At 44.9% G+C, this 12,678-nt stretch overlaps 1 protein-coding gene across 6 annotated transcripts in view; it reads right to left on the bottom strand.

The window, feature by feature from the left end:
* The window catches only part of CHD6 (chromodomain helicase DNA binding protein 6), a 202,145-nt gene that overhangs the window by 56,854 nt on the left and 132,613 nt on the right, over window positions 1–12,678 (bottom strand). For all 6 annotated transcript variants that reach the window (XR_009048360.1, XM_057701375.1, XM_057701376.1 and 3 more), the window contains one exon: window positions 9,765–9,960. Coding sequence is in view for 5 of the 6 variants with exons in the window: in XM_057701375.1 (XP_057557358.1) it covers window positions 9,765–9,960 (196 nt within the window). In the remaining variant the exon portion in view is untranslated. The remainder of the gene's footprint in view (window positions 1–9,764; window positions 9,961–12,678) is intronic.

Raw genomic sequence — 12,678 nt, 5'->3', positions numbered from 1 at the left:
CACGCATGTGCATGTCTATGTATGTTCTCAGAGAGACAGGAGAGAATTAGGGAAATGATAAAGCAAATGAGGCAAAATGTAAAGAGCTGGTGAATCTGGATGATGGTTGTACTGGAGTTGCAAACACAAACTTCATCATGATGAAGACACTAAAAAATGAAATACAAGCATTTGAAATAATTTCTCTCTTGGGATTATGCTGTCCATGTCATATATAGCTAGAGTCAACTGTTTCATTTTGCTTTTGAATTTTAGGATTGGTTTTTCCCACATTAATTTAACCACAATGAAGGGGGTGGGAAAGAAAAAAACTAAACCGAGTAACTTTGGACAATGGTATTTTCATTATATACTTTAAGATTAAAGACCAAAAAACACTTTAGTCCAATACTCTACACAGGTAAATTTTCTTTTCATAGCATATGGGTTAGTAATTCTGAAACTACTTTATGCATATACTAAGACTGAACAAATGAGTAAATGTACTGTGTTCTGATAATGAGACCAGGCTTCTCACAGCCAGAGAAAGGAGTTACAAATACGGAAGGGTGCAGAAGGCTAGGAGGAACCCTGTGGTGTTGGACTGCAATCAGAAATCTCACTACGGATGGACAGATACAGAATAAATACAGATGTGTGGTACAAGTGCTTCTGTCAGGATGCACACCTATGTTTCCTAGTTCTGTCTGCTCTGAGAGTCTAGAAGCAGTGATGCTCCAGGAGCAATGTGCATACTGAGTGGCCAGACCGTGGCTTAGAAACGGCAGTTCTAAATGCCATTCTCAACTAAAAGGAACCAGGGAGCCTTGAAGGAACAGTCAGTTTCATGGATATGGCAGGAAAAATGTAACATGAACCTGAACGTCTTGTGGTGCCAGAAAGTAAGTACGTGCTCACTAACTGACGGGGCCACGTCTAAAGGACAGAGGAGCCAACGTGAAAAGGGTCTCCCAATGACCAAATCTGAACAGCAAAACAAACAGCGAGAGTCATAAATTACAATCTATAACATAATTGCATTTGCAGGATTGCAATTCCTACTGCAGAAGTAATGACTGAAATAGAAAATTACGATTAGCCAAACATCATGGTCATAATCGCTGAAGGCAAGAACCACTGAGGGATGCTAAAATTCACAGGCAAAAGTACGATAAGAAACAGGATATTCATAGCATCTCAAAACATCTCCTCCCAAGATACTGACTACGTTTCAGGGTAAAAACAGTAACTTTACAGGGGAGAAACCCAGGAGACACCATCTCAACCAAGTAATCAAGGTTAGTATCACGAGTAATAAGAAATTCCGACATCATGCACCCACTGAGCAGGCTATGACATCACTTCTATGATACTCTTGCCAAAAATACATAACCTCAAATTGGATCATTAGACAAACATCAGGCAAACACAAAGTGAGAAACAATTCTACAAAACAGCTGGCCAATATCCTTCAAACGTGTCATGGTCATGAAAGATAAGGAAAGACAGATGTCACAGATGGGAGGCAGCTAAGGAGCCGTAATTTCTAAAGGAAATGTGAGATCCTGAATTGGATCCCAAACGAGAAAAAGAACATCTGCAGAAAACGAAGGAATCTGAACAGGATCTGCCGATCAGAGCCCCACATCTATGTTAATTTCCTGGTTTCAATAATTACACTATGGTTATACAGAACATTAACATTAAGGGAAGCTGGGCAAAGGATCCTAGCACTCTGTACTACTTTGCACTTTTTTTTAAAAGTTTAAAATGATTTCAGAATAAAAAGTTTTTAAAGATTTTGTTTTATCATAAAATACTTAGGATGGTTCCAAAGTCAAATATACAAAAAGGCATATTCAGAAAAACTAGCTTCTATTCATCACTTCCCTGTCCCTCCCCCCAGACCCCCAGTAGGTAACCATTTAAAATGAAGGTTTTTGTTTATCTTTCCATGGCAGGGGAGACATGACAGACAGACACACATTCAGCCTTTTTAGATAAATGCTAGCATACTACACATACTTTTTCCAACTTATTTTTTTCTCCCACACAACAGCACATTCAGGAGATGGCCCCACAGCAGTGTGAAGAGATGTTCCTCATCCTTTTACCAAAGCTGAACATACTGTTTTAGTTAATAAGTCTCCTACTGATGGACAACTAAGTGGTTTAGTTTTTGGCTATTACGACTAGTTGCCATATCTTCTTTTACTATCTTTAGTGGTAGGAAATCTTTATTATTAGGAGAAAATCTGATGGACAGCTCTGGAAAATAAAGGAAGTGATCAAGGTAAGTAATATGGTTTGTGGAAACTACAGAAGTTAATAATATGTGGTCATTAAGCACTGACACTGATTTTCTTTTTTTGGCTTATCTGGTGTTGAGGGCAAATTACAAGAGGGAGTTTAAGAAACGTTCTGAGCGAAGGTCTAATAGAGGAGAGCTGTAGACAACGTAAGTTTATTACCTTCTTGGAATCCACAACCCCGTTTGTCCTCGATACCACAACCCTGACTCTTCCACAAGGGCAGCTACATATTCTACTGAAACCATTTCCAGCCTCCCAGTGCTGGCAACGTAATACAGTTCTGCACAATGTAACATCTGTAACAGGGATATCTGGGAAAGTTCTGCTCTCTTGAAAAAGATGTCACACCTCCCTTTCTTATTTTTCGTACCTAGGGTTTGAAGTATCCAACTTGGAACCAAGAGCATGTGAACCACACTCCCTGAGGACGGTGGAGCAGAGAGACTGAAGGAACCTGGGACACTCATGTCACCCTGAAACCACTTCACCAGTCCTGGGATACCCATCTCTGGGCTTCTGAGAAAAACGAACCTCTGCCTGGGGTGGGGGTGGGCAGGGGGCACCGTCACGAGCAGCTACCTGGTACCAGGAGATACACACATAATCTGAAGGATAAAACGATGAGTCCTGTCACATTTAAGAGACTTGTCATTTTACAGTCAAATCTCATATATCCCTTATTTTCCTTTTCAGAACTCGCACACACAAAAATGTGGTAGAGAGAGAGAAACACTGAGAACTAAGGCAGCAACTGAGATGAAGTCCAAACAAAACACAGCAGCAAAGGTGTAAACACAGAGCCTTTGGAGTTAGGCCACCAGCAGGAGGCAGTGGTGCTCCCCCTCCCCCCACTGCCCTCCATCCCAAGGGAAATTACATAGTTTGTTCTGTACTTTTCAACACATTTGAGGTGAACAAAAGCCTACAAGAAACAAGTAGTCATGTTCAGAAAAATTTTAAACAGGTACAGATCCCAATGCTCTCCCTCCCCCCACTGCCCTCCATCCCAAGGGAAATTACATAGTTTGTTCTGTACTTTTCAACACATTTGAGGTGAACAAAAGCCTACAAGAAATGAGCAGTCAGTCATGTTCAGAAAAATTTTAAACAGGTACAGATCCCAATGACTGCGATAGGAGAAAGGGGGAGTCTCCAAGTGGTGACAGATTTCCAACTGATTCCAGTCTCCATTCACAGTGGTCAGGTCCAAGTTCAGAACCTCACACCACGTCTTCACAATCACGTGAAAATTAAACAGCTGGTACAAAGAACCAGGCATAACGTGGATTCCTCTCTTGACCCTTGTATTACGCTTTCAAATTATTAGCTCTGTTACATTTTAAAGGTACATTTTCTTTAATACTTGGAAATACTACTGTACCTCAATGAAAATCTACATCATCAGAGAGATTAAAAAAATTACCTATAATCCCTATCGGAACCCAACCATGTCTAGCATGCTGGGATACTTCCCAATTCATTTTTTACACACAAATATTTTGTCTCAAGCCCAGCAATTTTACATTTCTCCCGGTACTCTAAAAGTCTGTATCCGCAGGCCGCCTACTCCTCAGAGGAGGAATCAGAGGTTCTTCACGCAGTATGAATCAGTGGGCACTGGGAAGCTGCCCTCCCTCAACCATCTCCTTTGCAGGCCTACTTCGGAATCTGAAATTTCCAGTTCCAGATTTATTCCTTGGGGAAAGGTATCAACCTCTCTGACAATGTAAACATCTCTGGGAAATAATGCAGATATCTGCTCATCACGCTGTATTTCAACTGTATTGTTCAAAAGCCCTGAGCACTTTTCTTTCCCCAGGGCCTGGCCTGGTGTGCAAGGCTCAATAAACGTGTCAATAAGTCAGTCAAGAGCTGGCTGAGGACAGAAAGGAAGGAGAGGCGAGTTAGCAGCATGGGAAAAGGTAGCTTCTGGGCAGCAGAGAAAAAGGAGCACAGACTGAGCAAGAGAGGACACTGAAAAGAGAGGCAGGAGAGTACTTAAAAGGAACTGGACTCACTCTGTTTGGGACTGACGCTGTACCGTGAGCACCCGTCCCACCTGCCTCAGGTGTGCCACCGACGCTCTCCCCACTCTAAGTGGTCACACTTCTTGTTCCCTCTGCCTGGAACATTCTTTCTGCTGATTTTATAACTGAAGATCCCTGCCCCCATCATTTAAGTCTCCACTCAGATGTCACCGTCTTGAAGAAGCCTTCCTAGACCACCCTCTAAATCAGGACGCCCAGTCCCTACCATTCTTACCCTTACCCTGTTTTGTTTCTTCGTAATAAGCATCGCTATCTGGGACTGACTCACTTACTTTTCCCTGTTTATTGTCTGCCTCCCCCACTAAAATGAAAGCTCTGTGAGCACACACACCATGGGTCTCGCTCACTGCTGTGTCTCCAGCACTGTAAACGGTGCCCGGCACATTCTGGTGTTCAACAAACATTCACTGACCGCCTGGGCCACGTGATGGAGCACGCACAAAGCCTTACTTTCTTCTAGCAAAGAAAAGTAAATTCAATAGAGCTTAGTCCTCTAAGCTGCAGGCATACGTGCTACCAAGCAAGAGGGAGTGCCAGCAATACAGTGGTGGCAGAGGAAGTGGCAAAGGGGACCAGCACCTCTCCTTTCTCGGAGCAGAGTGTCCGGCCCCTGGCTCCTCAGGCTGGAGGCCCTCCTCCCTTCCAGAATCCTCTGCACAGGCAGGACACCTGTGCCCAGGCTTCCTGAATTCTCCCTTCAGGGACCTTATCCACAGGAAGGACGTACCTGGGTAGCCCTATCACTGTTACCTTGTGGCCTCTGCGAGGGTGGTGCGGTGCCCTGCTATTCCCAGAGGCCCACTCTGCCCTCAGAGCTGGCAGCAGTGCTGGCTTCCTCCAAATGAGAAGACATAAAGAAACCAGTTTTTCATGCTCTCCTCCCTTCTCAGGCTACTGTCAGCACCCTTTGTCATTTCTTGACCTCGGGGGTTACAGGTGTTACAGAAAACCTACACAAAACCTGCTGCAGCTGAGGTACCAAGACTGAATCACAGCTGTGCCTCCCGGATGAAGGCACAGCTGGGCCTTTCACACACACCAATGCTAACACAGACATGTTCAAGGTTTGAGAGAGGATGTGGCATCTACCTGATGCCTTGATAAAAGCTCCCTGCTAAAGTAAAGGGACCTAAAAACTGGTTTCCCACTGACAGCCCAGATACAACAGCAATGCTGCTGAGGTCCTTCGGTGCTACCTTTATTCTCTTGTTGTCCCCAGGTGGTGCCCAGTTCTTGTCCTGGAAACTAAGGAACCTATGCCTTCGCTTTTCCGGGAAGGGGAGGAGAAGGATTTGGGAAGGGCTGATGGAAGAGATACTAGAGTAAGAGTCCTAGTTCTCTGTCCTCCTGTTTCCAGGAGGGAATGTCCACTCCCAGGTGGGAACACAACAGTCTCTTTCTCCTCCTTCCTCTCTACTCCAAAGGAGTGACGGACCCCATCAGTGAAACGGGAGGCCTGGTTCAAGCTCCTACAGACTTGCCCCTCCCCCACATCTTCTGCAAAGGGCAGGGAGTCCCCTCTGTCACTGCAGGCTTACAGGACAGCCTCTGCTCTGCAGGCAGCTGCCAGAAGTTCCCAGCGGGCAAGGTTAACTGTGGGATGAGGGTGCGCAAGTGCAGGAGCCCTAGGAAGTCTACACCTGGCTACAGGTCAAGCTGTATCATCTAATCCACCATCACGATTTATTAAAGCTGATGCTTTGATACTTTGCACTCCTGTGTCTACTTCCTAGCTGGTTCAGATCGAGGTATGGGAGAGAAATACAATTTACTAGACTCCTCAGGCTCTAACAAGACCAAAGGAAACACAGGATGACATCCAATGTCATTTGTTTTATGAAGACTTAGATTTTGGAAACATAAATATTTCTCTAGCAAGTCTTAAGCCTCTAAGTCTATCCCCAAAGCACAGAAAACCCCAGCAAAAAGATGAGAAGGCTGAACAAATGAACTTTTAATAATAATAATAATGAAAAAGCACCAAAAAAGTTAACACTGTCTCTGACTTCCAGCTGAGTTTTCAGACAGTGCAGCTCTGTTCCAGTGTGGAAGCTGGCTTGTCTGCAGGCCTGCCACAGGGACTGGGGCCTACTTCAGCTGAGCCCAGCCTCCCCTTAAGCAGGTCGGCTTCCCTGTCAAGGCTCAGAAGGGGTCTGCCTAGGATCAGTTAAAAAGCAGTGTCCTGGCACTGTCAATGTCTCCCACGCCGTCCCAACTCCGGATAAGCACGGACTGTACCACATTTGTCCAGGCTGTTTGAGACCAGAGCGAACACTTCCTTTTTCTGCCATCTGAACTCGACCCCTGGAGCTGTGCTAAAATTCCACTAGAGTAAGGGTAAGACCATGTTCATACTGGGACTCTCTTTTCGTAGCCCTGATGTTTATAGCAGGCAGTATGTGCTTTAATCCACTCATAAATGAATGTTCTTTCCCAAGCCCATCTTCCAAAGGAAATTCGATCATCTGCTATCAGAGTAGGAATTGTGGTTCTTCAATAACCATGAAGAACTAAAGATGACTGAAAGCTTTCACTCATTTACAGAAAATATCAGAATACGTGTGTGTGTGTGTGTGTGTGTGTGTGTGTGTGTGTGTGTGTGTGTGTGAGAATGACTGTGTGTAAGTTAACATGACCTAAGTACCTAGCAAGGACAGTACCAGGGAGAGATCTGGTTGCGTTTTCTGCTGTGCTGGGGACAGGAATGCATCTCACTGATTTTCACAGTTGATTTAGCTGTAGTCCTGTGAACCACACTATGGTCTCAGCACCCTAGTCTCCAGACTGTCTTCTACATCACATTTCTAGCACGTGAGTGAGGGGCAAATGCCAGGGAGAGTGTGCCGAGTGCCCCATGCCAAGCAAGTCGAGAACCTTGCTCCATCTCTGGGGGCAACTCAGAACAGCCCACCAATCCCACTCCCCAGTAACCACAGACCCAATTCCCTGCCCTAACATCATTCTTGCCAATTCTTTCATTTCTACCTAGTCTGGTCAGACATCTCAAAAATAAAGGAGAGTTCCCCCTTGGTTACAAAGCTGTAAATAAAAATAACCAAAAAAGCAGCCAGTCTGGAAGACCATAAGTTGAGAAACTCTAACTCCAATGTGGACCTGGAGCTGTTCATCTACGCCGTCACTCATTTACCCTCTGCTACCTTCTTGTACGAGTGCACACCTGAGTCACCTGAGTGCTCATGTCTTTGTTTCTCCATTGAGGTTGAGCATTAGTGGAAGTTCAGAAACGGACTCGGCATACAACCCCTCACACCGTCCAATTTCAGTCTAGACTTCACCGCTATTCCTTTAGTCATCTCCTGCCCCCCCGCCCCCCACCCCGGAGCGGCCATGAAAAACAGTCATTCCAAAGCGGCTCCCTTCTGCCCAGACCCTCATTCTGGACCACCCTATCCACCACACCTGGTTGGTACCCAGACAAATCTATCAGCTCAGAGGATGTTACCTTCTCCTTCAGGCCTGGATATTCTCATTTGTGCTTTTCCCATTTCTTGGTATTGCACCTTCAATGTCTACATTTCACTAGGTGAAGCACGGTGATTCCAAAATCTTTGCCTCTAGCAGTGACCTGTCTCTAAACGCCAGCCCTATGCTTTCACTTTTCCTCCAGAAAGTCCTTCAGGCATGCCCAGCTAATGTGGCCTCCAAAAGGCCACCCATTTTGGTTTCTCATACCATCACTGGCCCAGGTACCAAGCCTCACAGTCAGGTGAGCACTGCAAAGGAGCACACAACTTCACAGCCGTCAAGAACCCAGTACTTAAGGAACCATCTGTTTCAGCGCTGGCAAACGTCATCTAGAATGGTAAATATTTTAGATGCTGTGGGCTATGAGGTCTCTGCTGCAATACTCAACCCTGCCACTGTAACACGAAAGCAACCAGAGATAAGAGGTATACAAAATGGGTGTTGCTACATTCCAATAAAGCTATTATAAAACCAGGCAGCTGGCCCACTGGCAACAGTTTCCCACCCGTGATGCACGTCACTATCCTAATTAGGTTCCGGCTGGTGACCGGATCAAACAGCGTCCGCTGATTATTATTACTGCGGTACTCACTGTGTTAACGCCTTCAAAAACTGCTTATTCGTGATATCTCGCAACTCATCCTTGACCCAAATAGCCCATCACAGCAGAAGGCCCCGACGGTGAGCTGGTCACAGCCACTGGTTTTTCAAGTTGGATGCTGAACACAGTGCCACAGGATTGGTTTTACGATGATTTTTTTCCCCTGAGTTTTACCCAGCTGTCACCAACATAATGATTTACAGCTCAAGTTTTTTGACTAGTAGACTGTTTTCTTCAAATAAAATGTTATTTGGAAACTCATGAAATGAAAAAGACAAAGCAGAATGACTCTGTGTGACATGGTGGGTAGGGAAGAAGCCTGGATATCCATCACCTTAGCTCCCTTTCCCTGCATCCCTTCCCTGGCAGTATCCCCTAGGGTGCCTCCTCAGTTTTGGGAAACAGCAGCCTTCAGACTTCTCTTATCAATCACCCATATCATGAAAAAGGTTCTGAGGCCCCCACCGCTCTCCGTACCACATACTCAACTCTGGGTATCAGCAGATATCCCAAGACCCAACACACACTTGGGATGAAGTCTGTTGTTAATGATAATGGATGTAAATCTATCATCTAATGTAGTCTTTCTGACAAGCTACAATTGTTCAGACTGACTTATGGTGCAATCTGGCTAGAACGTCACTGTTTTTACTTTCAAACGGGGTTGATGAGGAATTCTGAACCAGACGTGTCAGCTCTGTCACCTTCTTGTTTGCTCACATTTGCTTTTAAAATGTATTAGCTCCAATCTTTGCCATAATCTTTTAAAGCCACCATTATTCAGTTTGGTTAAAACTAGCAAATTTAATCTGCAAATACACTTAAATGGGCACACATCAACTCTGCTCTGCTTCATTAAGTGGAGAGCAAATGAACTATGAGGGTGCCTCAGTCACCCCCGCCACACCAGGGAACTCCCCACCCCTCTGGGTCGTCTCATGTACTGTATAGGACATATGACCACCTAACAAACACAGTGAGTGAAAATGCCAGAATCAATCCATATGTCAAGAATTAGAGAATTAGTCAAGCTTAGTATCTTTCTTTATGTCTAATAACAATAATAAATAGTAGTTCTAATCTACATGTGGAGGCTACCACTGTAAAATACCATTTGATTTACAGTAAGAGGAAAGAACCGCCCTGATTAGTGGGAAGGCTCAACATTTACTTTTTATTCAGTGGTACCCCGGCCGAGGCCCTAAGCCTGCCACCTGGCCGACGCCATGGCAATAGCATGGAGCATGGCAGACACTCTCTATAGCCAAGCCAGGCCCTGCCATGATGTTCTCGGACTCAGGGACAGCTAAGGCAAACAGCAATCATCCTAATGGTTACCTGCAAGTCATTTTGTGGGTTCCAGTCTGAATCAAATATGATGCAGGTATCGGCAGCTGTGAGATTGATCCCCAGGCCTCCCGCTCGGGTGCACAGAAGAAAGACAAAGCGGTCTGAGTCTGGCTTACAGAACCGGTCGATGGCTGCCTGGCGCAGGTTTCCCCGTACTCGCCCATCAATTCGCTCATAGGTGTATCTGAGGGGACCCAAACGAACGAAAGCCCAGGCGTTAATCATGACTTCAGAGGAGAACAGGAAACAACGCAGGAAGCTGTTGACTAACGGCCTTAAACCCCTCACTTCTAAATACGGACTGAAGGTCGGCAGTCTAGAAGGAATCCCCCCCATGTGTGGCAGCAGGGCAGACACCTAAAATTGCACTGCAAAACGTACCCCCCTCTCTCAAAACAAACAAAAACCAAACCAAAACAAAAAACCAGCCACAAACTACAGAGGACTAGAGGAACTGTAAACGTAAAATATCAATCCCCACTGCCCAGGCAAACTTACTCTCAAGTGTTTCCCAGTTTTCTTGCACGGAATCTAATCATAAGACCAGGAAAAGCAAATAAAAGCCTCCATCATCTACTTTCAGTAAAGCTCATGACACAGAATCAGAGGTCGAATTGGGCGCCATCTGCTTTTTGGATGGGCTGGAAATGGGAAGAAGGCTGTATGGATGGGCAGTCTTTTTACACCTGGGTTGGTCATGTCTATCCTAACAGTTCCTCAAAGTTTCAGAGGTAGGAAGCAAAACCTCCAAGTTTATAGCTGAAACCAAGGTCTTCTGGGCAGTATATTGCTAAGCGACTAGGGAGAAACCACAAGAAAGGTTTCTGAGCTGTGTCAGGTTGGAGAGAAGCCAGAAGAAGTTTTAGAGGAAAACAAAGTGAGGAAGCAAATCCGAGTACCAGGAAGAAGGCATATATCTGTACGGAAAGTTAAGTAACAAGGGTGGAAAGCACGGTGGATGATAAGGTAAAAGGAAAGGGGGGAGGAAATGCAACTGCTGTGGGAGCCTATCACCATCTGTCCATCCCATCAGAGCACACAGAAGGTACCTTTATGATGGAGATCATGTAGTTAGCACAGAATTAAAACACAGCACCAATCCGACAGCTGCTGAGTCTTATCATTCTCTTTTTATTTACCCCCTGACAATGAACAAATTAATATGGGGATACTACCCTGGGCCCAGTTTTGACCAACAAGCAAGAACTGACTGGTAAAGTATACATAATAGGAACCATGTGAGAAAAGGACCAAGTCATCCTAGACCCCACGATAGCCAAGAACATGAATCCTGACAAAAATCTGCTCACCAGCCCGGAATCTGGGAAATCAGATTTCTAAAAATTCAGATAAACAATTGGTAAGAGACTAAGGATAGATCCTCTAGGGGCAGATGACGCTGGGTGAAGGTGGCTCTAGACAACTAAATCTGGCAACATAATCCTGACTTCCTTGAGCAGACGGACACTCCACATGAGAAATCACCCAAGGAAATACAGGTTAGAGAAACCAGACCAACTCAGGCTCAGAGGGGACACGTACAAAGCGAACCAAGTCCAAAAAGACTGTGTTCCTTTTACAAAGCTATAGTGCACTTGTATCTGGAATTATAAATGCAGATTTTCCCCTTTCTTCTTTTTTAATGCAATAAACTTTAGAATAATACATGAGACTACAGTAGCAAATAAGAGCAGCAGTGGTTACAGGATCATCTTGAAGACAGACTAAGAAGAGTTTGTCATAAGCTAAAAGCTAAGGGTCATGTGCTGAATTCTATAAAACTGTGAAGCAGTTAGATGTAATTGTCATTATTATTCATAAAAGCCACAGCAGCAACATCAGCAGCAGGCCCTAAGCGTTGAGCTCTGTGCCAGGCACTGTGATTCACGCCCCACATGCAGCACCACACTCACTTCTCGCCATCATCCTCTGAGGTCATTCCGCATTTTACACTTGCGAAAACGTCAAAAACAAAACAAACAAAACACCCTCCCGAGCAAGATAACTTGCTCAGTCACCTGGCTGGTAAGTGAGACCCATCGGACTCAAAGTCCACATTCTTAACCAGTTTGCCGTATGGCCTTCGCATTGAACCCTACATTTCAGTGCAGCAGAAAGATTTCCCTAAAAACTTAAACGAGAAAATTAAAGATAAATAAGAGACTCTGGTAAACTTAGGAAACCTGTAACTCTAGTAGAAGGTGAGAACAGAAACTACAAAATGACTTTGATGAATCAATGCACCGAGGATCTGCACCAAGTTACTGACTGAAGTTTGGCCACGTATGTGATTCAGTGGAAGAGGCACAGGGTTTGGAGTCAGGAGACAGGGTTGAGATTCAATTAAACCATAGCTGCCACCACCCCACCATCACACATGTGAACAATCAGTGCTGCAGGCACAGAGGACTCAATGTTCTTTGACAAGACACCCTTACACCATCAGAGAGGAAGGAGCCAGATGCCTGTGGATCTGAGTGAGGCTGGGAATGAGCATAGTATTAACGAGGAGGAGAAACCAATAAATAGTGATGATATAGCTCGGCCATCACCCAGGGAAAAAATTCCCATAAAATTAGATAGTGTTTGGCCAACTACGATAGAACACGGCTTTAGAAACTGTGTAGGATGACTGGAATGTTAATTCTCATTTCTATCACTGACTCAGTTTTGCGGGAGTGCTCTCAAAGAACACAGAACTGAAACAAAAATCCAGTGCCTTGAGAGTTCAGTTAAATTGTCCCTCACTTCTGAGCCAGCTCCTTTGGCGATGCCCTCGCCCTGGTGAATATGGCACGAAATTAAACGGGAACAAAACCAAACTGACAGCTGGCGTGGCGAGAAGGCTCAAGAACAAAGAAAATCTTGAGGGCTAGTAAGTCTGAATGAGGAAATCAGACAT

The sequence above is a fragment of the Hippopotamus amphibius genome, chromosome 12, assembly GCF_030028045.1.
Source record: "Hippopotamus amphibius kiboko isolate mHipAmp2 chromosome 12, mHipAmp2.hap2, whole genome shotgun sequence".
Classification (NCBI taxonomy): domain Eukaryota; kingdom Metazoa; phylum Chordata; class Mammalia; order Artiodactyla; family Hippopotamidae; genus Hippopotamus; species Hippopotamus amphibius.
Note: the sequence above shows the minus strand (reverse complement) of the source record. Positions and strands in the feature narration are given on the sequence as shown.